Source organism: Rhinichthys klamathensis, unplaced genomic scaffold, assembly GCF_029890125.1.
Source record: "Rhinichthys klamathensis goyatoka isolate OS25496 unplaced genomic scaffold, OSU_Roscu_1.1 h1tg000161l_1, whole genome shotgun sequence".
In the NCBI taxonomy this organism is placed as follows: Eukaryota; Metazoa; Chordata; class Actinopteri; order Cypriniformes; family Leuciscidae; genus Rhinichthys; species Rhinichthys klamathensis.
In genome coordinates, this window is record NW_026606695.1 from 3,640,844 (window position 1) to 3,666,950 (window position 26,107).

At 39.2% G+C, this 26,107-nt stretch overlaps 1 protein-coding gene across 6 annotated transcripts in view; it reads left to right on the top strand.

The window, feature by feature from the left end:
- The window catches only part of crtc3 (CREB regulated transcription coactivator 3), a 48,248-nt gene extending 37,229 nt beyond the window's left edge, over nucleotides 1-11,019 (top strand). For 4 of the 6 annotated variants that reach the window (XM_056259017.1, XM_056259018.1, XM_056259016.1 and 1 more), the window contains 10 exons: nucleotides 791-829; nucleotides 1,715-1,800; nucleotides 2,714-2,763; nucleotides 2,858-3,075; nucleotides 3,795-4,060; nucleotides 5,317-5,418; nucleotides 6,007-6,240; nucleotides 9,035-9,118; nucleotides 9,208-9,403; nucleotides 10,403-11,019. In XM_056259017.1, the coding sequence (XP_056114992.1) occupies nucleotides 791-829; nucleotides 1,715-1,800; nucleotides 2,714-2,763; nucleotides 2,858-3,075; nucleotides 3,795-4,060; nucleotides 5,317-5,418; nucleotides 6,007-6,240; nucleotides 9,035-9,118; nucleotides 9,208-9,403; nucleotides 10,403-10,608 (1,481 nt within the window). In that variant the 3' untranslated portion in view covers nucleotides 10,609-11,019. The remainder of the gene's footprint in view (nucleotides 1-790; nucleotides 830-1,714; nucleotides 1,801-2,713; nucleotides 2,764-2,857; nucleotides 3,076-3,794; nucleotides 4,061-5,316; nucleotides 5,419-6,006; nucleotides 6,241-9,034; nucleotides 9,119-9,207; nucleotides 9,404-10,402) is intronic. The other 2 variants (XM_056259020.1, XM_056259021.1) reach the window with 1 other exon arrangement.
- The last annotated feature ends 15,088 nt before the right edge of the window (nucleotides 11,020-26,107 follow it).

The window sequence follows — 26,107 nt, forward strand, 5'->3', positions numbered from 1 at the left end:
TTTCATCTGGTTTACATAAAAGTTTTCGGTCAAAGTGTTAATCATTTATGTCATTAGTGATGCTTGCTAATATATTCTTACGTCACCAGTGATTCAGTTAGTTATATTAATCATTTTTGAATATTTATATATATATATATATATTCAGGAAGAACCTTTTTTAAGCTTTGATTTTGATGTTTATTTGTATTTGTATTTGAATGTTTAAATTTGTGGAGGCTCTGTCTGGTTTGAGCTGTGTCTTTGTGAATTGCCTTAAGGTCACTATTCTGTTATTTCTTAAAAATTCTGAAATTCTGTTATTTCTTAAAAATAGAGGGGATTTACCAAGAATAATATTATTAGGCCATATGCTAGTCATATGATTAAATAATAAATGTAATGCTATAATGACATAAATCTTTTTGTACACTGATATAAAATATCAGTATGAGGGTGCTTATATTCACCACAGTTACACCTCAGAGTAGGTTCTGTGAATCAAGAAATAATTCATTTTAATGCTTTTTAAACAGTCAATCATTTGTAAAGTAGATATTTGACAGGCAATTCATTTCAGGATCTTTTTGACGTAAAAACCTTGTGTTAATGCACGTCACAAGTGATTTGTGTTAATATATTGTCTGTTATATCAGCAGTGGTTGAATTAGCTACATTAATGCTAAAATGCTGAAAGAAATGTCTCTCTCCAAATATTTTCTTTCATTCTCTACTGTCCTAGTGCAAAATGATTGACTGCTCTTTGATCTAATTGTTCTTTCTCTCTGTTTGTGTGTTTGTGGTCGTGCAGCCAGCATGAATGAAGCAGAGGTGGACAATGCTGGAGATGGTAAGTAGTGATGCATGATCATGATTTTCGAGGGCCGATTCCGATTTATTTTACAAGCTAATTGGCCGATTCCTAAACCCCCCCCTGTTGTTTATTTGCTCTATTACATGCCTAAACAAAAACAAAAATCTGTAGCCATTTGAATGCAACAACTGCATTTCAATCATTCAAGGATTCAAGCTTTGTGAAATTATGCTACAGTACATAAAATATTCATGCACAAAACAAAAACATCTCTCTAATGGAACAGCAGCAATAATACGTTTTCTTGGTTACTGTTGTACACAAAGCAGCGCTTCGCTTATAAACACTGCATTAATAGGCATTTTATCGATGTGCCTGGTATAATCTTAAGTGTGTCCTGTCTCGTGTTAACGTCCAGTTTACAGACTTTGTAATATTTCCACACAAATTATGATTGTCAGAGAACGGTCAAAAAAAAAAAGTCCAGTTCTGATTTATGGCAGGTCGACCTATAAGTCTCCATCAAGTATTCACCCCTTTAATGACTGCATCAGCTCTCACAATATGACACCTCTCCTGTGGTTTGCTGTGCTGGGCTGATGGATGCTGTTGTAGAATAGTTGGGTGTCCCCTGCTTGCAATCCCACTCAGCCTCTCATATAGTTTACCTTAAGATACCTTAATAAATCTCCCTCATTTTTTTTTCTGTTTTCTGGTGAGTTGTAGGATGCAGATGATTTACGTTTACTTTTTTAAAATTGGTTTAGTATATTTGTAATTAAGCTGTTGAAAATATAAAATGATCTTTTAGTGACTTGAGCAACACTACTGGTGCAATGTGAATATACATACAGCAAAGGATAGTAACAGGGATTATTTGTGTTATTTATTGTGGGTCTGTTTTTTTTTTCTTCTCTTCAGTGTTCTCATTTCCTGCTGTCCCTAATGAGGACAATCTACTCGGTGTGAATAAGCCACTGCCCAAACAGTTATGGGAGGCCAAAAAGGTGAGTACATGTCATGAGGACTAGGGATGTTAAAGGGATAGTTCACTTTGAAATTAATTTTTGTTTTAGCTTACCTCAAGGGCATCCAAGATGTAGGTGTCTTTGTTTCCGCAGTAGTTTCAATTTTGATGTTTTTAGGTCAAACCGTTCTTGTCTGTCAGTCATATAATGCACTCCTATGGGGTCCCCCTCAAAGAGCATGCACAGAGAAGTCCAAATTAAACATGATTTAATGACTCATAAATGTAAGTACACATTAATGGCCTAAGACACAAAACGAGCGGTTTGTGTGAGAAAACGAACAGTATTTATATCGTTTTTACCTCTTGTAAACACAGCCACGTCCAAGTGATCTGAGGCGCGGGCGCTTCGGTCTGTGCAAGCGCCGGAAGTGTTACCTTTCACTGTGAAGATCTAAAAATATATTTAGATATACAGGAAATCGTAATGGAAGACGATTTCGATATATCAACAGACAACGTTGAATTTGTAAAAAATTTTTTGGAAGAGATCACTTCCGGCGCTTGCGCAGACCGAAGCGCCCGCGCCTCAGATCACTTGGACGTGGCTGTGGTTACAAGAGTTTAAATCCTTATTAAAGGATTTAACGGCACAATGTGTTTTTGTCTTTGTTTTTTTAATGAATGATGTGCATGCATAAATCATTTATGATAAACACTGCAACATTCAGTAAACAAATAGGAATTGTCAGTTTGTCATGTCAAATGTCATGATGACTTTTAACAAAATCTTTGTGCTGTTGATTACAGAAAATGTAGTATTGATTTGAGTATGATGCCATTTTGTCTTACTAGGTACAGTGGTACTAATTGATTATTTGTAGATGGTAGGTTGTTAAATATATCTTCTTCGGCTAGTGTGAACGTTTAATTCACATGTTGCCTGGTTGCAGGTGCAGTCTCTGTCCTCCCGGCCAAAGTCCTGTGAAGTGCCTGGAATCAAGTAAGTCAAGGGAAATTTACGTGTTTGTGTGTGTTTATTGATATTTGCTGTTCATTTAAACATCCTGAAATTGTCTGTCTCTGTTTCTCTGCAGTATATTCCCATCTCCAGAGCAGAATGCTGGTCTGTCTCACTACCAGGGCACGTTAAACACTGGCGGGTCTTTGCCTGACCTCAGTAACCTGCACTTCCCCTCTCCGTTGCCTACTCCGCTGGACCCTGACGAGGCTGGATATCCCAACCTGAGCGGAGGCAGCAGCACCGGCAACCTGCCTGCAGCCATGATGCATCTGGGCATTGGAAATTCACAAGGTCAGTTAGGTTGACTATATCCGGCATAAACAGCCACATTAATACTTGTGCTGGTTTTCACACATGCGTAATCTCATTCATGCTCTGTCTAAAGATAAAAAGAGCTTTTGTTTGTGACCAAATCGTTATTCAAGGAGTCTCATTTGCTGTTAAAGCATCTCCTGGCTTCAGAAGAGCCTGGCTGAACACTTTAGTCTTTGTTTAAGGCACACTGTAGGCTTACACTGTAGGCGCTTTCTGGGGAATGAATGCCATGTGTTTTCTAAAGGGCCACATCCATGCAGAAGACTACAGCTCTCCTCCTCTCTCGTCCCCCCTTTTTAAATCCATCCGCCATCTGATCGCTCTCTTTGACTTCCATTCTCTTGAGCTTTATTCTTTCCATTCGCTCTCATGTCTGGGAACAGGGTGTGCTGGGATGTTTCTGCTGCCCGTTTCAGCTGTGCTGCTCGCTCATTGGCTGATCCCCAGAGACACAGATGACCTTTAACCCCTGAATTGGCTGCTCATAAACGGCTCTTTTCTCTCTCGCTCTCACTGGTCCAGTAACCTGCAGACAATTGCTAGTGTCTTCTCTGAGGAGTGGACATCAGGACAAGAGCCGGCCTGCACGCAGTGACTCATAAAGCCATTATTGGTTTATCTCGGTTTCATTAAGGCAGTTCAAGAAGAACTTTTGACCTCTGAAGCTGATTATGTCTTATTTGTTGTCCTCTCAGGGCTGTCATCCTCTCTAAGCAACCCTTCCATCCAGGCGTCCCTCAACAACTCTCAGCTGCACTCATCTCTCAGCAATCCATCGCTCCACACGTCCCTACGTCTCTCCTCGCTGTCCAACCCTCCTCCAACGGGCATGGCGAGTTCACCCAGAAGGCGCCCGGCACCCATTAGTCCTCTGACGCTCTCTCCAGGGGGTGATCAGAGACGAAGCCTGAGTAAGCAGCTCTCCCCGACAATGTCGCCCTCACTCTCTCCGATCACACAGGTGAGAAAGTGCTCATTAAACTCCTCGCATAACATCTCACATTCTGCAGTGGTATCTTTTCTCAATATTCATCCAAAAGATCAGACTTCTTGTATTAAACTGTACAGGGCTCCAGACTGCATCTTGTTAGACTTCACTGGTGCGACTACACATAAATAAATAAAAAATCTTTTTAATCTTGCACTACCATTTTCTGCTGAAAGGCAAATACTTAGATGTGTGGTGATACAGCACTAACAAATGAACCATGCAGCACAGACCAATTATCTGCACGGCATGAGTGGATAGCAAAGGTTTGTTTATTGTGAGTCTTTGAATAGCGCCCTACTGATCAGTTTTGACCCTGCAAGGCATTGTAACAGATTTCTGTGTTGAATTCAAATGGATCCACTGTGCAACACTATCAAATTGATCTGGACCATGTGGCGCAGCCATTTGAATTCAACACCAGATTCTCTGCTACAAACTGTGGTGATTCCAAACGGCTTAGAGCATATAGTTATGATTCGAATTCATTATATACTCGTCTGCATGTCGTTCCAAACCCTATTGCTGTTTTTTCTGTTGTACCTTGGGCTGTGTAAAAGCATAGATTTCTTTTCTTTCTTTTTTTACATTACCGGTAATTGCAATTTTCAGTTGTAGAAGCTCCACGTTTGATTCCTAAAATCCCAAGATTAATTTTATGCTCTGTGCCACTGTTTTCTTTCAGTGTTGACTCTTTTAAACTGGTTATTTTTATGGAATCATTTAACTAGACTTTCTATACTCTTTCATGGTAGTTTATAACGGAAGTTTATAATTTATAATAATTGTAATCATTGTTATGAGTTTGCACAAGAAATGCAATCTAAAGTTTACTTGAGTTGGTATCCACAGAGCAGTTATACAAATATACACTACCATTTGGTTGTTGTTGTCGTTTTTAAAAAAAGAAGTCTCTTATGCTCTCCAAGGCTGCATTTAAGGGCCTGTTTACACCTGGTCACTTCATGTGCTTTCTGAATAGCTATCCGATTTATTAAGACATTTCCAATTAAACTTGGCCATATAAATATGTCTTAGTGGAGTTCACGTCAGCAAAAGCAACATATATGAGCATGATTTTATTATCAGTTAATTTCAAGGTCAAAGACTACAATAAGAGAGATAGCTGCATCAGGACTTGAAAGATCATTTAGTCTCACTACTTATAATGAAGATGATTTTGTGTTGAGCTTCAGGATGTGACGCCAAACTTTGAGTTTCATTTGCAGCAGTTTGCGCTTGAAGAGATACTCAGCTACTCATCTGCGGCGGGCCATTTCTGTGGCAATGTGTGCTGCAGTAGCGCTGTCATATCTGGCTACCAGGAGCCGGTAATAACATGCTCTTACACATATTTTTTTTTTTTTTTACCATCTTGGGAGAAGTAAAATTTACATGTGTGGTTTCAACAACCAGATGCATTTACACTTGTCCAGTTTCATTTGAAATGCGTCTCAAACCACCCCTTAAATTCGTTTGAGTGATCGGATTTAAATCCTGTCTCGAAAGTGTTTTGGAGGGTATTTACACCTGGTCTTTTCACAATTGGAAAGCTATCAGATCAGAGAAAACACATAAAGTGACCAGGTGTAATCAGGTGTTTTGTTATAAAAAAAAAGGGGGAAAAGCACCATAAAATGGTCAATATGACCTGTGTACTTTCAAAGTCTTCTGAAGTCATACTTTTTGTGTGATTTTGTGTGTGCAGAAAAGACTATAAAACCAGGTGTCATCTGTATAACTCAATGCCATCGCTCTCATGTTTAAAAAAAAATATATTTCTTTACTTTATTTTGTGGAGCACAACATTTTTGAAATATTGCAGCTGGTTTATTGTTCGTTTTTGCCAAGAACAGAGTGTTTCTGATGCATACCGTAGCCCAGTCAAATTATTTTAATAACTTTCCTGTTCTCTTTAGGGGGTTGCCTTGGACACCAGTAACTTACCAATGGAACCGCCCCCTCCCTACCCCCATTACCAGCAAACCCAGCAGCAACAGCCTCCCCAGTCCCATCAGTCTATTCAGCAGAGCTCCCAGCATCCAGGGGTGCAGCAGCGACAAACAGGTGGCCAACAGCAGCAACAACAGCACCAACAGCACCAGCCTGTGTCCCCGCTGCAGAACGTCCCACTCGACTTTAATTCCAGCGCTGTGAGTTCCAATTGAAATCAGCTGTTAATAGAGACAGGGCTCTAAGGGGAGAGGCTAATGTTCAGCTGTTTCACAGGCTGGTTATTTTTGGCAGAACAGGAAAACACTGAAACACATTAGGATCAGCCAAGACTGTAGAAACACTTGGTTGGCACTATTTCCGGTACTATATAATGTAAATAATGTCATTCGAATATGAGATATACAGTCCTGGGGGCCTATACCGTGATAGCCAGGTATGTTTCAGTTTAGTTTGCGCCAATCCTGGGTTTTAGGCACCATGAAAGTGGCTCAAATTTTAGATTTGTTCATCACCATAGTAACTCTCCACAGCTAACCTGCTCCGTTGCAAGTTTCTGTTTCTAGTTTGCAGCAGTTTACGCTTGAATCTCTTACCTAATCTCTTGAATCTCTTTGCACTTGATCTCTTACCTAGAACATAGTTTCAATGTTCTAGGCAAGAGATCTCAAACAGAAATTGGACCAATCAGCTGTGAGCAAAGTGACACATGTCTGATGCAAAAAAGACAATCCCCTGTTACTCTTACTCCAAATTAAAGTTCACTACATACTAAAAGATTTTTAAATAAAAAAATGTCTGGCTTTTAGCAATGATTATTTAATATAGTTATTTTATATGATTTATATTTTATTTATATAATTATTATACCCCCTAATCCATTATTATTATTGTTAAACATTTAGTTTAAATGAACATATACAGATAATATGTAATATAAATAAGATTTGGAATCGGTAGATAAGGTTTTAAAAATGACTACATGTGAGCTTGCATGTCTGAGTCTCTGTATACCTATATATATTATCAACTACATTAACTAACTTCACAACTTTCACTTGCGCTGATATAGCAAGATATTTTCTTTTTGCTGTGTAAATGCATTTATGTAATTCATATTCTTCAATCTATTGATCTTTGGCAGAAGAGAGAAAAGAATCTTGCTGATTCGCCGCGAGGTGAATCGCAGTTTCTATGTTTCAAGGCATGCGATTGGCTGTTCGCTACTGATGTCACACTTTCATGTGTACGCACTCCATGAACTCAGGTCAAAGCCTGAGTTAACCGAGAAAGTTTATGATCAGCATCATTGTACCAACACAGCCTGATTAAATTGGTTTGGTTTTGTCAATTAATCCTGTAACCCTGAGTGTTCAACTACCATCATGGTATAGGCCTCTGGTCAGAATTAATGGCACCCTTAGTAAATATGATCAAAGAAGGAGGTGAAAAATGTAATCTGCGTTGTTTATCTTTTTGATATTTAATTAAAAAAATTCTAACCTTCCATTGCAGTGAAACAATTGAAAGTGGGGGGAAAATTACATTATGAAATAAATGTTTTTCTCCAAAACACCTTGGCCACAATTATTGGCACCCCTTGAAATTCTTATGAGTAAAATATCTCTGAAGGATATTCCCATTCATATTTATATTTTTAAACACACCAGGGTGACTAGGAACATGAACTTCTTGTTTCACAGGAGTATAAATATGAGGAAACACAAAGGCCAAATTCTCTTAATCATCCATCACAATAAGTAAAACCAAAGAATATAGTTCTGATGTGCATCAAAAGATTGTTGAGCTTCACAAAATAGAAAGTGGCTGTAAGAAAATAGCTAAAGAATTGAAAATCCCCATTTTGACCATCAGGGCAATAATTAAAAAGATTCAATCAACTAAAGATGTTACGAATCTGTCTGGAAGAGGACGTGTCTATATATTGCCTTAATGCACGGTGAGGAGGAGAGTTCGAGTGGCCAAAGATCACAGATGGAGAATTGCAGAGATTAGTTGAGTATTGGGGTCAGAAAGCCTAAACAATATAAAAAAATAAAAAAAAACTACATCACCACATGTTGTTTGGGAGGGTTTCAAGAAAAATACTCCTCGCTCATCCAAAAACAAACTCCAGCAAATTCAGTTGTCAGACACGACTGGAACTTCAAAGGGGACGAAATAAATGGTCAGATGAAACTAAACAAAAAGAGCTGTCTTGCAGCAAACACGCTAGATGGGTTTGGTGCAAACAGGGATAAAAAGTACCCCATGCCCACGGTTAAATATACTGCTGGGTCTTTAATGTTGTTGTGGGCCTTTTTTTTTTTGCTGAATGTCCTGGACATCTTGTTCAGATACATGGCATTGTGGATTCTAGCAAATACCAACAGATAAAAAATCACAACCTGGCTGCCTCTGCTAGAAATCTTATAATGGGCCGTGGTTGGATCTTCCATCAGGAAAACGATCCAAAACAAAATCAACACAAAAATGTGTCACTGAGCACAAAATGAAGCTTCCGCCATGACCGTCCCAGTCCCCTGACCTGTTGAGTGGAGTGAACTGAAGAGAAAAAGCACCAACATGGATCTGGGAATCTGAAGGATCTGGAGAGATTCTGTATGGAGGAATGGTCTCTGACCTCTTGTCAATTGTTCTCCAAACTCATCAGGCATTATAGAAGAAAACTGATTATCTTGAGCTGTTATCTTGGCAAAAGGAGGTTGAAAAGGATAGGATAAAAGCCATTAATTGTGTAACGTGTTTTGGAGCTCACCCCCCATTGGAACCCGCCTATTTTCAATTATTTTACTTCAATGAAAGGTTAGATTTTTGTGAATTTTCTAAATAAAAGATTAAAAGGATTAACAATGCAGATTTATTTTCACAGGCTTCTTTGTTCATATTTTCCAAGGATGCCAATAATTCGGACCATGGCTGTATATAGTGTGGACATGTTTATAACTTCCTCTTGCTTCTGTTTGCGTGCAGCACAACAGCATGGCAGCATTCTTTAACGATCCCTTTATGGAGCTGCAATTCTCCGGACGTCAGTCCAAGTGTTCGTCCTATCAGGTAAACGTATACGATTCTGCAGTGCACTCTGTTGCTCATCTTTTGTTTTATAAACACTTACAAACATGTCGCATGTGTTTAAACCGCAGGATCAGTATAACATGTTGGAGAATGTCATGAGCTCAGTGGCTGGAGGATTTGACCCTTCCTCCAACCTCTACTGCTCCCAGGCTGCCCTCATGGGCTTGGGTGGTAGCCATGGCAACCTGCAAGACCACCATCAGATGAGGCACAACATGCTTTACTCTAATTGTGGAGGAGGAGTGCCCAACATCATCCTTACAGGTACAAGCTCTGATTCAAAAAATAAGTCTCATTCATCTCATTCATGGACTATTGTTTTTATGTAACTGGCAATAAAAGGGAAATGGGAATCAAAAAATATCCTAGTTGATTATCACTTAGTCGTCCAACAGCTGTTTAGTTTATATAAAAAAAAAAAAAAAAAAAAAAACATTTCATAGGTATACCATTCAAAAGTTTGGGGTATGTTTTATTTTTTTATTTTTAGAAAGAAGTCTTATCTTTACCAAGGCGATTTTATTTGATTAAAAATACAGTAAAATAAGTATTACTGTGAAATAATATTATTACAATTAAAAATTGTATTTGAATATATTTTAAAATGTGATTTATTACTGTGATCAGCATCATTACTCCAGTCTTCAGCGTCACATGATCCTTCAGAAATCATTCTAATATGCTGATTTACTGCTCAAGACATGTTTTTTATTCACATATCATTTTGAAAACGGCTGTGCTGTTTAATATTTTTGTGGAAACTGACTTTTATTTATTTTTTTGGATTCTGAGTATAAAGTTTAACAGAACAGAATTTATTTGAAATATATTTTTTTTGTAACAATATACATTTCTTTGTTGTCCTTGCTGAATAAAAGTATCAATGTCTTTAACAACAAAATCCTACAGACTCCAAACTTTTAAGTGGTAGTGTATATATGAAAAAAATGGTGTCTCGCTGCATTTGTTTTGAGTGTCCCGACACAAGTGTTTGAGTCTTAATGGTATGTGAAGTTCAAAATAGTGTCTTGAGACTTCTATATTGTGTACCAACATAAGAATGTGTCTTATGTAAATGCCCTAGAAGAAACGCGTCTGATTGGGGCCACGCAAACCCAAAACCAGTTAGATTACTCTGAGATTCCATTAGACTGATTAGTGGACTAGCCTTTCAGGTGATCAGCTGAAGAAAAAAAAAAAGAAGTTTTGCACATCTGTTCTTTCGCATCTCCTGTATTCACTCACGATTCTGCTCTCTCTCAGACGACTCCAATCCCAACCTGTCTAAGGACATCAGCAGTGTGTTGTCTGCAGTGCCAGAGTGTTTGGACTCAGAGGGAGGTTTTCCACTGGAGGATGAACTTCGTATCGAGCCGCTCAGTTTGGATGGACTGAGCATGCTCAGTGACCCTGATATGGTCCTCCCTGACCCCTCAGTAGAGGACAGCTTTCGAAGCGACAGACTTTAAAGAGCCACATCATGCATGTATACATGCATACAAGTCCATGGACATGATGACTAAAGCACAGAACCTATAGCACTCAGATTTCTACAAACATATAAAAAATATCTTTTTTACGTTTTCTTAAACACAAAGCGCATGCATAAACACTACATGTTGATCTAAAACGAATCATCAAGTTCGCATGAGTCACCCAGACGCCGTCTCTCAGTGGCCGCCATTGCTCAGCATGCTCCATCTGTCTCCCGAGACAACGCTCATCACTCAACAGATGTGTGAAACCAATCTGGACGCTTCACAGTTGCTTTGACCTGTAAAGACGACGAAACAAACACACATGCTTAAACACATGAACCTGCCGTGTGTCTACTCCTAGTGCCGAGTGACAATCAACACCGAAGCCATAGCAATGCCAAACCGTTGCATTGGTGGTCTAATTCAAAGCCATGCAACCAAAACAAAATGAATGTGCTTGTTTTACACAGTGCTTTTTAATGTTATCGTGTCACACCAGCTTTCAATGACATTTCGATAGCAGCAAACGGATGGGACGGTCTTGAATGTGAAGACGACAATGTGACGTGTTACGGAACAGAAGGAGTCGACAGCCGGCCTAATACCAGCCCATATTGATGCACCAAATGCTGTGATACGAGACACCAGCAGGATGGGTTGAGCCTTCAACCCCCACCGCCCCCCCTCGCAAAACAACCCAACCTTTGTTTCAATACCAGGACTAGAACAGAGTCTGGTGTCAGCCGCTCTATTGAATCGTCTGGCTCGGGCTACTGAGCAGACACATCTAAACTAACCAACAGTCTCTGGCGTCACTGGCTGAAGTTTAGAGCATGCACTATTCTAACCGCTTGATTTTGCTGTGCGTTAGGTTCGCTGACCAATCAGTGGTCACCTTGCTGGTCTGTGAGCCAAAGCAACTTGTACATGCTTCAGGCTGTCAAAACTCAGTCCGTCCTTGATAATGTGGCCAGTCCCCATCATTCAAATGATAGAAGACGAGAATTCATGAGATCTCCTCCTGCACAGTCACATACTAGAAAAAGAGGACGGAAGAGTCTAGATGATGTGTATAGAGCATTATTTTGCATATTTTTTGTATAAAAAGAAAAAACTATGAAAGAGAGCTTTGCCACATATATGCCTCACAATTTTCTGACTAGAATGTATTTTTGAAACAGAAAAAAGGGCAAACTGTTTACAAAGATTTAAGTTTAAGAACTACGAATTGTGAGTAGGCGCTGAAATTTGTATGATTTTGGTATAAATCTAAAAGAAAAAACCTTTGTATCTCGCTGACATTGATCCAGTCCATAGTTAGCTAGAAGCTTTGGCTATGCAGAACTTTAGCACAGGACTGTCTCAGATGGCTGGAACAATCTAGACCACAAAAATGAACTATTTTATGTGTATATTTACTATATCTTTGTGCTTATTTCAGATTTTATACAGACTTGTAATGCGGCTTCTAATATGTCAGTTGTATTTGTACTTGTTTATGTTCTCTCCCTTTGAACTTTTGTTGTGGATGTCTTCTTTAGTGAACGTTTGTTGTGATGGTATTTTTCACCGTTGTTCAGCATGGGCCCTCTCTCTGCAGCTCTGATCCTTGTGAGAGGTTTTTACGGGAAAAAAGACACTTTGGAATTTTAAAACGTCTTTAAGAGGTGTGTTTTGTGGACGTGGGACACATGTATCATTGTTATTGCTCGAGATTGATCTTTTGGTTTTTATTTTTTGCCGAAGATGTTATTTCCAATGACGCAAAGATATCTGCTTGATACGCTGTTAAGAGGGCATGTTATGCATGTGAGGACTTTGAAATGAATGCAGTATATTTTGTGAATGGCTAGATTCAAATGACCAAATATTTTGAAATGAAGAAAGATGTCTAAATATAGCTCAGGAATGTGTTTTTTCACCAATATCATGAGTGGTCCCCTGCCTCTTGACTGCCAGATCCGGGCAAAATGTTCCCAGATTCCCTGAGAAACTTTTATAGCAAAGATCCGGTAAGTTGAAACCCACTCTTCTATCTGTTTTGTTATCTGTGTAGCTTTCTATTCCAGTTACAGAGTTGGTAATAGAAAGCAATAGCAATGTTAAATGTGTGTGCCATGTCCACAATTGTTTTGTTTTTTTGTTTTTTTTTGCATTTGGTGTGTATTTTTGCATTCATCAAGGTCATTGTAGAGTTTTGGTCAAAACCATCTTGTTGGTCAAATCAAAAAGGTAGTCTTGACTAAAATTATTCCTTTTTTTTTTTTTGTGCATTTGTTCATTGTGGTCTAAGTAGGCAAAAAGAGAGGACGATTGACACAAGCAGAGATTTAAGGTGCGGTGACTTTCCTTAATTTGGCTGGCAAAAAGGTCTATTGTCTATTATCAATAGTGTAGAGAAGGAGCTTTCTCAACGCGGTGAATCCGTGTGACTAACTTGAACCCGTTGCAAGATCTGCATGGGGGTCTTTCGCCCTCTCGTGAAATTCCAAATCGCTTAAATTCCTATTGAAATCAAATGACTGGATTTCGACAGCCAAAAAATTACGAACAACATAAATGTGACCTCACCTTTACGAATGCCTTTATTTAGTATCGATAAATCTGGTCCCTCATGTACAAAAGGCAAAACAAGATTTGGCTTTCACCCCCTGCAACTGCAGTTTCTTTTTATTTTGTGTTATTGCTCTTTTAGATGTATTATAAACATCTATTATAAGAAGAACATGATTATGGGTGATGCAGACACACTCTGGGCTGTTGAGCATGTTACTGCATCCTGTTTCTGCAAAAAAAAAAAAAGTCTATATAACTAACATCTTTTTATCGTCTCTCTCATTCTGTCATCTTCCCAGTTAACTTTATTTTTTTTATAAATATTAACAGTGGCATCAGATTATAAAAGATGGGAGTGAAACGTTCTTCAGTGGTTTTCATTGGGTCTGATGGTTTGTTTCAGCCCCAGACGACACAAGAGTCTGTTCCCATTTCTCTCTCTCTCTCTCTCTCTCTCTCTCTCTCTCTCTCTGGGAGGAGTTCTTGTCTTCTCCTGCCTTATTCTTGCTCTTGACCACTTGCTGTCCCTCTGAGTGTACTGTGATACTTTTTTATATATATATATATTTTTTCCCCATTTCCAGGCCCTGTGCTCTAATGGCAAAAAAGGTGTTTATTGGCTTTTTTATAGTCTCCATAACAAGATATTCTGTTTATAGAAGGCTTTTTTGTTGTTGTCTTTTTGTCACCTTTTTAAAAATGTACAGTTATATTATTTAAAAAAATATTTTCTTGTCCACTAGTGTTACTTCCTTTTTTTTTGTAATATGCCATATTGAAATCTTTCTTTTTCTGACATTACAGATTTATTATACCAGTGGTTTCCAGTCCTGGTCCTGGGGACCCAGAGCACTGCACATTTTGTGTCTTCCTTATTTAACACGCCTGATTCAGATTATCAGCTCATTATCAGAGCTCCATGAGAGAAGAACAAAATGTGCAGTGCTGTGGCTCCCCAGGGCCCGGATTGAAAACCACTGTACTACACCACACGGCGTTTGGTTTGTGAAGTATGTTATAGTGCTTTCCTTTGATTTAATATAAACAAATAAAACTCTTTACTGTCTCAGACACCTGCTGTGAATTTTCTTTTCTGTGACAAACTTTCTGGTTTCAGCCATTTTCTCTTCACTTGATGTATTTTTATGCTACACCACTAGATGGAGTCAGTAAGACATTTTTGTTGTTTGTGCATACAGCACTAAAGGATATGGATGCAGAGAAATGGCTGGAAAGACTGTTCTTTTGCACATAATGATCATATATGTGTTTGTGTGTGTGTGTATGTATGTAAAAATTACTTTTCTAATATCAGCATTAAAGCATTTAAAAGCATTAAAAATGATCCAAAATACATTTTTGAAAAAATACATAACCAGCCAGTGTTCAAAACTATCTGCTTGCCTTAGCTCGATTCAAAGCGGTAAGCTTGTAATAATGTTTTTAATTCCAGTGGTACTGGTGGATTTCCGCGGGAGATTCAAGCATGTCTTTGCGTCATTACGTCACATCTGTACACATAAAGAAGGAGTCTCGGCTAGTAGGCTATTGCGTGTGAGGATGCTGGAGGTGGAGATTTATAGCCTTTTCTCACAGCACTTGATATAATTAAACTTATCAATTTGATGGGGGATCCAGAAAGGTTCAAACGACAATCACCAGTGGCAGTGACAACAGATTCACCCGCTGTAAAATGCAAAAGACTTCGGAGTAAAAAAGAGACTGCAACCGGACCCATGCGAAAACAAGGATACATATCGGAAGGACATTACATGTAGTCACGCAATGCTGACGTTGTTAACATTGAACAATTTGAGAACAAAAATTTTCACGGTTTTACGTGATATGATAAGCGATTGTTAGATTTAATCAGCGCGTTTAACCGCAATGTCAGAACCAGTACAAAAGTGGATGTTACTTACTTGTTCAGATGACAAATTATTTTTGTTGGTCATACTTCTAAAAAGAATAATCTGTGCTTCTGAATGCCAGTATCGACACCGGCGCGGTGACTGACAGCCGCACACTCTCGTCAAACATTGTGTTCATCCGCGCTGTGCCATGTCGAAGTATAATTCCACGAATAATTGCAATTGCAGATTTCGAACAGAGATGGCGACAAAGAGGAACAACTTTAAGCAATTCATTAATGATTCCTTAAAGGCATAGTTCACTCAAAGGTGAAAATTATTCAGTATTAGCGCTCTCTCGCGCTGTTCGACCCGACTGAAGAGTCGACGACGTTTTAAAGAATGTTGTAACCAAACAGATCGGGGGCCTGTACCATGAAGGTAGCTGAACAAACTCTGAGTTAAGCCTTGTTTATACTCGCCGCGTCCGCAAGAGCGCGAAGGTGCGCGCGGCAAAAATGACGTCATTGCGGTGTGGGCGGTCGTGCGCGTTGGGTGCGCAAGACACCATTTCGCCTGGCGGTGTGCACGGCACTTTTTGTAACATCGCGCGCGGCGCCGCATCCGAAGATGAACGACTTCGAGCCGAATCTGGCCGAACTGGTACGTCTGTACCACCATGTTTATGATCCTTCTATACACAGAGACATTTGCATTGATGGGCGACCATAAAATACTCTCATTTTGTGAATAGGAACACACTTGCATTAAGCACCCAGTTTGCACTTGTCTGAACTGCCTATATTTAAAAAAAAATAAGCCTACAATAGCAGAAGTAAGCCCTGCTGATGAAATTAAGGTTTAAACACTCTTCAATAAGGCTTCAGTTGTTTAACTAGTTTACATGCAGTGAACGTACAATAAACCTACTGCATTTATTACTCTTTTTATATGAATCAGCAATTAATAAACTACTAATAAACGGCAAACTACTTCTTCACTGCTGATTCCTGGTGTTTTAGAGGAGAATTACTCGGAGTCGCCCCCTGTCGTTTCACAGAATAGCACAACGGCGAGCGCGTCAAGTATAAACGCCTCGTCCGTTTGGAGAGGTGCGCGCGCAGTCAGCGGAGACTCGCGCTCGTGCGGACGCGTCGAGTATAAACAAGGCTTTACAGGATTAGTTTTGAGTTGACAAAACCAAACCGATGCAATCAGGCTTTATTGGTACCATGACGCAGCTCATCAACTTTCTCTGTCAACTTACTCCACGAGCGCGTGCACATACCAAAGTGACGTTGGCACCGAACAACCAATCGCGTTCGATATGGATAGAGCGAGAGCGATATATTCTTTCCGCGGAGGAGCAAGAGATAATCATTCAGAATTACGATGAATTTAAATATGTATTACAAGCTCGAAACAATACGGTCTCTGCTGCCAAAGCAAGAGAAGACTGTTGGAGAAAGATTGCTGATTGTGTTAATGTGTAAGCTAAAAAAATACGTTCTTTATTCATGTAAAATGATGTATATATAGGCTATGAATGTATGTGTGTGTGAAATATAGCCTATATTTTTATAATATATCAAAAAATTGCATATACTAATAAAGATTAATATTCATTGATTTTTAGATGCAACTCCAAACGTTCTTGGCAGCTGATAAAGACAAAATATACAAATATAATTCAAAGTAGCCTAGTAAGTATTTACACACAACCTTTTATTATTTTTTTATTAACACTTGTTTGAGGCAAACCGAAAAAAGAGTGAAATTCAGAAAACCAGTGGAGGGCCACTCCTCCAGAATACACTGAGTTGGCTCTGATAGGAATAAGGGACGGCCGATTATGGATGGGATTACAGGTGCTGTACAATCTGACCCTCCTCTAAGCAAGTAACACTGGGTACGTGTGCGATACATTACTATTTTAAGTTTTAAATATGGCTGACTTTATGTTCTGCAGTAGAGGGAAATGCAGTGTCCCCGTTGAAGCCAGCACACACACACACAGTCTCCCACACAGAGGTCAGTATGCAGCAGACAGAACACCAGAAACATATAGGCCTACTTTTATTTATCAGGGAGGAAGAAATGATGAAGACACTCTGTCTGTGTTCTGGGACAGTTGCTGAGGTGAATGCACTGGGCTTTTTATTAAGGCAAACATTTGAATGTGTGGCATAAAACAGGGACTGGCCCAAGTTACACTTCTCTTTTATTGTAGGATTTTTCACAACCTGTCCCAGAAACTGAAGCCTCTACCTCAACAGGCTTCAAAAGAAATGTGAACAAGGTAAGGATTTAAAACCCTTGACATATATAACAGGTGTTTGTCAAGGAACTTTTTGTAAGTTGATTAGCCTCCCAAAAACTTGTAATGATCATGTTTGTGGTGGAATTATTTTTCAGGTGGAAACAGACTCAGTCAGACTCAGGGCCCTTTACAAAAGGAGCCTATGGGGCTAGATTGCACACTAAAGGAGCCTATAGAGCTAGACTGCACACTAAAGGAGCCTATGGAGCTAGACTGCACACTAAAGGAGCCTATGGAGCTAGACTGCACACTAAAGGAGCCTATAGAGCTAGACTGCACACTAAAGGAGCCTATAGAGCTAGACTGCACACTAAAGGAGCCGATAGAGCTAGACTGCACACTAAAGGAGCCTATGGAGCTAGACTGCACACTAAAGGAGCCTATAGAGCTAGACTGCACACTAAAGGAGCCTATGGAGCTAGACTGCACACTAAAGGAGCCTATAGAGCTAGACTGCACACTAAAGGAGCCGATAGAGCTAGACTGCACACTAAAGGAGCCTATAGAGCTAGACTGCACACTAAAGGAGCCTATGGAGCTAGACTGCACACTAAAGGAGCCTATAGCACACTAAAGGAGCCTATAGCTAGACTGCACACTAAAGGAGCCTATAGAGCTAGACTGCACACTAAAGGAGCCTATAGAGCTAGACTGCACACTAAAGGAGCCTATGGAGCTAGACTGCACACTAAAGGAGCCTATGGAGCTAGACTGCACACTAAAGGAGCCTATGGAGCTAGACTGCACACTAAAGGAGCCTATGGAGCTAGACTGCACACTAAAGGAGCCTATGGAGCTAGACTGCACACTAAAGGAGCCTATGGAGCTAGACTGCACACTAAAGGAGCCTATAGAGCTAGACTGCACACTAAAGGAGCCGATAGAGCTAGACTGCACACTAAAGGAGCCTATAGAGCTAGACTGCACACTAAAGGAGCCTATAGAGCTAGACTGCACACTAAAGGAGCCTATAGAGCTAGACTGCACACTAAAGGAGCCTATAGAGCTAGACTGCACACTAAAGGAGCCGATAGAGCTAGACTGCACACTAAAGGAGCCGATAGAGCTAGACTGCACACTAAAGGAGCCTATAGAGCTAGACTGCACACTAAAGGAGCCTATAGAGCTAGACTGCACACTAAAGGAGCCTATAGAGCTAGACTGCACACTAAAGGAGCCTATAGAGCTAGACTGCACACTAAAGGAGCCGATAGAGCTAGACTGCACACTAAAGGAGCCTATGGAGCTAGACTGCACACTAAAGGAGCCTATAGAGCTAGACTGCACACTAAAGGAGCCGATAGAGCTAGACTGCACACTAAAGGAGCCTATGGAGCTAGACTGCACACTAAAGGAGCCTATGGAGCTAGACTGCACACTAAAGGAGCCGATAGAGCTAGACTGCACACTAAAGGAGCCGATAGAGCTAGACTGCACACTAAAGGAGCCGATAGAGCTAGACTGCACACTAAAGGAGCCTGACTGTGAGCTGAGGAGGCTCCACATTTAAAAAATAAATGTAACAGCTAGATTAAACTGATCTCAGTATGTGAACTTATTTAACCAAGTAACACTTTAGCATGAATATTTATTAATGCAACTTCCTATTGCAACTCCATCCCACAAAACCAATAAAACAGTTTGAGACCTGTCTGCAGTTTCAATGTGCTTTTATTAAATGTAATATTGTATGGTGATTGCAACTACATTTGCACCAGCTAGGTGGTCAAGTGTGTTCGGGTCAGTTTCATCGGGGAGAAGCTTTCTGTGGTGTTTCTGGCTCCTTTATGGTGGCTATATTGTGCAGAATGGCACATGCAGACACTATCTGTGATGCACACTCTGGTGACTCTTAAGCGCCGAAGACAGTTGAAACGTGCCTTTAGGATGCCAAAGATCATCTTTAACTTTTGGTTTTACTGACACATGAGGGTCATGATAGGGGATTATTGTGTAGGTTTTGCTGTCCCAATTCAAATTAACAGTGTTTTGTACTGTACCAAATTTAACTAGCTTTCCTCAAAGCGATGACACAACATACTCACGGAAAGTAGATTGTTATCTGTTAATTTTACTATTAATTTAAAGATTTATCTCACAGAAAATAATAATTTCACATGTTCACATAATCTCTACCTGAACATTAAGGCTGTGAAAGGACTTTCTATTAACATAATCTGCCTCATGTTCTCCTAGAGAAGTGGAGATTGCAACATGTGTGCAGGCTATTGCTCCAATGACTCTATAGGGAATCCTATCATAAGATTAACCGAATAAAATAAAAAAAAGATTTAAAATAATGCTTAACATGTACTGTATTGTATAGTACATTTGTGAAATTTGCTTTTTGAAAGAAAAAAAAACCGTGATGTCACCCTATCAATATATCTTACCGGCAATTTTATAAAAAACCCTCTCTTATGGACATGGTCAATAAATGTCTGGGGAACACTATTAAACTATTAATGTACTCCTGCAGAGCGAGGACCACCTTGCGAATAGTTCGACAAACCGTGTTTTCCCCTAGATTCTGTGCATCACCGATCCTGCAAGTATGTAGGCTACCACTTGCAAAAAACAAAACGCAACGCAATACCATTTGTGGTACAGTAAGTACATGAATTCGACATGTTAAATTATTTATGTGCGGCTCAAGAAGTTCGCAAAGATAAGATATTCCTTCCGCGAAAATCTGTAGGCCCATCTTTCATACAAGTAACTATCAGGAAAGGCAAGGGGATTTTGTCCGGCTAAAAACTCTTTCTCTACGATGTGCTCGTCTAACAATTTGCGCTGAGATGTCCACAGGATTTGAAAGAAAATGTAAAGCCATTGCAACAAACACTGGGAATTAGTTACGTCACCTAGGCCTATATGTTTCTTTGCTCACAGCTGATTGGTCAAACTTCAGTCTGAGATCTCGAATCCAGAACTTAACCTGCCCCAGAGCAGGTTAGCCGTGCAGCGTAAGATACCATGGCAACGAACACCGATTAAAGCCGAGCTACTTTCATAGTACCTAAAACCCAGGGTTGGCGGAAACTAAGCTGAAACATAGCTGGCTAGCCACCTAAACCGGCTTCATGGTATAGGCCCCTGGTGACCAACCATTGACTTGCATTGTATATATAAATAAATAAAAAACACACGAGACATTCTCAAAATATGATGTTAATTGTATAGAAGAAACAAGTTATTATGGTTAGGAACGACATGAGGGTGAGGAAATGGTGACAGAATTTTCATTTACAAATGATGCTTTTTCGGGAGACTGCGAAAAAACGAGGGTGAATGAAGGGTTGAATTCCAGTGCATGGAGAAGAAATCCCATCTGCTTTGATGTCGTTCGTTGATCTAGTATCTGGTAATCCAAGGCATGACACCATTCGAAATTGTACAGTGCTGGTACAAACTGATGTGGGCTGGTCCTGTAAATGTTTTTATAAGGTGTGAACAATCTGTCTGGTTCAAATGCAGCAAAGCGTGTAACATGCCTCAAATATGTGGAGAGATGCCCTGGCAAGCCTTTCATTACTGTGATACAGTTCTCAAGATAATGGATATTATAACACAGGTAGCCTAGTAATAACATGTTGGACAAGCAGTGAGAGGAAGAACATGATAAGAGCATGCTAATCTCTTTCACCGCTGGAATTCACATAAACTGAAAAAAGACCAGCTATGATTCCCTCCACCCATGTTTACTGAAGCAAAGCTGAACTTTTTCATTTTTGTGTCTTCATTAAAAGAAACCAACTGAGTCAAGATACTGTGGTCAGAACAAACAGTACCGTGGGCTTTTAATAGTTTGTTTATAAGACTGTTTGCTGTGTGATAGATCTTGTTTTAGAATTATTCCCTGAGCTTGTTGGCTCAGAATTTATGCTAATTTGAATGTAGGTATAGCCATTATAATATATATACCAGTTGTTCTCAACCAGGGGGCTGGGGCCCATTAGCGGGCCTTGGCAAACTTCCAGTGGGGCCCCAGTAAAATGTAGTTATTAAGAATCTTAATTAAATGTCTACAAAATAAAGATGTACAACATTAAACTGACATTATGTTTTTGAGTTTATTTGTTTTATTAGGTTATTTGTAAGGTACAGATCAGCTTATAAATCAACAGCACTGATTTATACTGTTTTGAAAAAATGGGAGATGATTTACTTATAGATTGCAGCCATGTTCTGGAAGTAAAAAAAAAAAAAATCAAATTCTTTAAACAAAAAAGTATTTAATTGACAAAATCCAGGTGCTAAACTACAATACCCATAATCCTGAGGAGAAAAATCCACCAATCAGAGAGTCATCACAAACAAATGGCCCAATCAGTGCCTGAATTCAGAAAAGCATTCAAGCATAATACTATTAATATTCCTGCCATATAAAGGAGGATTGTTATGCTAATAAACATTATAATTATGATCATCAATTGGCGGTCAATGACCAAATCCACCGAAAGCTATATTCCCTTTTAGGATTGTTTAAAAACGTTCTTCTTTTGATTCCCTCTTTCAGTAAAACTGCTTATTTTCTGTTACAGTTACAGTTACAGCTAGATAAAATACCATTCTAATCTCAAATATTGAGAATTTAGTTACATTGCTAAGTGATGTGATTAATCAAAAGTCACCTGAGAATGGGTGGTTTTAAAGGGGCCAGTGTTTTTTTGTTGTTGTTACAACCTAACTTCTGAGTGAATCAGTGTTTCATTCCTAAGCTTCAAAGTGACTTCATTGCATCACTGACTTGTGTGAAGGTTTGATCATGGCTAATTATTTAGTCTGGCAGGACTAATTTTATTCTTGTTTCAGGGCCCCTGAAATTTGTGTTTTTTCCTGACGAATGTCTTGTCCTCATTAGAAGTCTGGGAGGTAAGTAAGCAAGACCTGATTTATGTCTACTTCCCGGACACACCAAAGGTTTCGTCACTCATTTGCCACCCAGTATTATAAACAAAGGGGTGAGAGCCTTTTCCACAGGTCATTCAGAAACTGTGTGTCTGGACACGGCTGCTCTTTTTCAGACTTCTGTTTCACTCTGACTGGAATCTAAATCTTTTTCTCGTACTCATTGCTGTGTTTGTGACTGTTGGCTCAACATAAACATGTAAAAACAGCCAAGTCCATCAATAACTTTCTCCAGAGATTTATTTCAAACAGCAACACTCACTGGCATAAATTTAGCACGTAGTCGTCCAGCTGCTTCTGGGTTCTTGGATTACAATATGTGCTTAGTGGTAATAAAAATAGCCAACACTGATGTAGGATCAACTCACAACCACAAAAAAATAATGGCCTGGAAGTGCTTGCACATGCACTTCATTTAGGAACTGACATGTTTGGGAAATAAATTAAATTGAAATATGTTACTTCCCTAAGATTATGTTAGTAACCAGTTACCATTACCAAATTTTTGTCCATACCATAAAAGTCAGTGGGAACCAAAACTGTTTTGTTACTAACATTCTTCAAAATATCTTCTTTTATGTTTCATAGAAGAAAGAAAGTCATAAAAGTTTGGAATGATATTGAATATGGGTAAATGAAGACATTTTTCATATAGGGTGAACTATCCCTCTAATCTTCCTTAAAGGGATAGTTCACTTTGAAATAATTTTTTGGTATGTTTTAGCTTACCTCAAGGGCATCCAAGATGTAGGTGTCTTTGTTTCCGCAGTAGTTTCAATTTTGATATCTAAGACACGAAACGAGCGGTTTGTGTGAGAAAACGAACAGTATTTATATCGTTTTTACCTCTTGTAACGCACAGACCGAAGCGCCCGCGCCCTCAGATCACTTGGACGTGGCTGTGTTTACAAGAGGTAAAAACGATATAAATACTGTTCGTTTTCTCACACAAACCGCTCGTTTCGTGTCTTAGGCCATCAATGTGTACTTACATTTACGAGTCATTAAATCATGTTTAATTTGGACTTCTCTGTGCATGCTCTTTGAGGTGGTGACCATAGACCTGCATTATATGACTGACAGACAAGAACGGTTTGACCTAAAAATATCCAAATTGAAACTTCTGCGGAAACAAAGACACCTACATCTTGGATTCCCTTGAGGTAAGCTAAAACATATCAAAAATTGATTTCAAAGTGAACTATCCCTTTAAATTCTTGTCCATTTTCATTAGATTGTTTGGAGGATGTCATGGTCGTGGACTTCGTTCCATCTAAGGCTAACATTATATGTTATGACAAAACAAGCAGATTTAACCCATTAGTGTGATTAAGATACAGCTAACTACTCTGACTGGCAAGCCAACAGAGAAACATCTCACACAAATGTGTCTACAGACACAAACATACTGACACTGTGTAATGGTAATTGTGGAGATAATCTTGTGTTGAGTCAGAGAACAGCTGTGTTTTATAAAAAATACTTTGAAGTGGTTTATTCACCCCAATCTCCTTAGGTCCCCTTCCCTTCCTGTGTGTCAAACTACTGTGCTCCTCAAGGACTCCACGAAATCAAATGTGGTGGAATGACTGAGCTTGCATTTATTTGTCCTAGAGTGCTATCAGTAAATCTCGGCACAAATGGGCCTGATATAGTGATAGAATCAGGGAGGGGAACTCTATAGTTTATCATGACAACTCTTGGGATAGTTTGCACAGCTATGCTGCTGTGAGCATGTAGCCATGCAAATAGCATACATGAAATTGCCCGTAGCAGATCTAGACAGGTGGAGCTGGGGGAGGTGGAGGGTTTCAGAGGATCTCTGATAGCGCGCTGCAGGACCAGCTTACAGCGAACAATAAACCATAAATGTTGAGCAAGCAATCTCATTGGCTGCTGATGCAACAGAGACCAATCAGCTTGTGAACGACACTTTGAGAAGAGACGCTATGTTTGTATGACCACAAGGGAAATTCCCTCTCTAGGTTCTTTAGTAATTGTTAGTACATTTGATAGTATTTTGTAAATCTTATTTTATCCTTTTTTTGTCATGGTGTTTCTGCACGTCTCTTGCTGAGACGGTGAAAAAAACTCTCACACATCTGCTGCCCTCTGGGCTTTCACACTGTGAGATTATTCCAGCTACTAAGCAGCTGTTCTATATTTTAACCTTTAGCTGATGATCCTCTGAGATTTCATTCCAAATCACTCAGCTATTTACATCTTGACGAGCAGAGCATGGTATGAAATACCTCACGGGTCAAAATAGTTGACGTGCTTGTTAATTTTCCTATTAAACTCAATTTAAGTCAGAATATTGTTTGGGGTAAGTGGTCTCTGAGGTAAAAGATGTCATGTAACGATCTGTCAACACACAATTAGTGGCTTTCTTTTCCTCTCTAGTAGGAATGAAGCCTTTCTTCTTGTTGTCTCTTGTTCGTAAGGTTTAAATATTGTACATTTTAAAAAAGAGAGAACACCTGCCTATATGTAATATTAGTAGCTGTTACCTGTCAAACATCCACAACATCTGGCATAAACCATTTAGTGCCATCATAAGTGAAGTGTGCAGAAAAGAGTCACTCCTCCAGAGACCTGTTATCATCTCTGAAACTCTCAAACATTTGTGCTATCTGGCTCACAAGGCCTATCCCAAAACAGCCCTCACCATGAAGTCATTCCACTCTCGCATACCTAGTAACTGCACAAAGGGAATGGATTCATTTGCACTGTGGGATACATCACAACTGCCACTAATAAACAGCATGTGAGTTGAAGGCTAGTCAGGTTGCCTGGGCAACTATTACATTTTGTACTTGCTGAATGCAGAAGAGTTGTGTACTGATATCTTGATCAAGAAAGAATGTATAAACTAGCTGCTGTTTGTATATAATGCACAGCAATCATGTATATGTTTGCAAGTGATGCTTGCATAATATTGAGTGATTAATGTGTTTAGATGCCTCTTAATTCGACTTTGACACTCAGTAACCCCCAAGTTCTGAAAGTAAGCTCTGGGTTGAGTGGCTGTAGGGCTGTATAGGTGGAGAGTTATTAATTTTTTTATAAACTATATTTAAGCAATATAACACAAGCAGATTATCACACTTCTGCTGATATTCAGACCAACAGCACAACTGCAAGTGTGAAAAAAAAATATTATATAAGACAAAATATTGCTTATTTCTTTGGTCTATTTTTTCTCCACCGATAAAAAAATAGTTCCAAATGAAGCTGAGTTAACTGTTGCACCTCTCTGAGCAACACAGAGTAATGGTGTTTTCAGTGTTGAATGAGTGAAGCTGCGTCCAAAGTTTGTTAAAAAAGTATATGCTATATACTATGAATGTGTTTATAGTATGAATGAAATCTGGTCGTATTACATCCCCATATTGTCATGTGACTTACGTGTGTCCGAAATCGCATACTGAGTAGGTGGTAGGTACCAATTTGACTTGAAACCTACTTTGTGACCATTAAAAAGTACATTCTATTGTATGAATGTGTGTACTATAAATGAAATTCAGGCGTACTACATCCGCCATGTTGTCATTGTCAGTTGCGTCGCTTCACTGCCATTCACAACTTCTCTCACGTGGCCTCATGGGAGAGTAAAGTGTCCATCGAATGCACACTTCAGAATCTCGGCATAAGTAAGGTCATCCAGGTACTTTTTGCCTATAGCTATGTTTGTCGAATGCTATGTATTCGAACATACTATGTTATAGTGTGTTGTTTTTGAAAAAGTAATTAATAAGCGACCGTTAAAAAAGTATGTTTTATTATGAATGTAGCATTAATATAATTCGGAATTACTTACATTCGTTATGATGTCATTTTCATATGACCTACC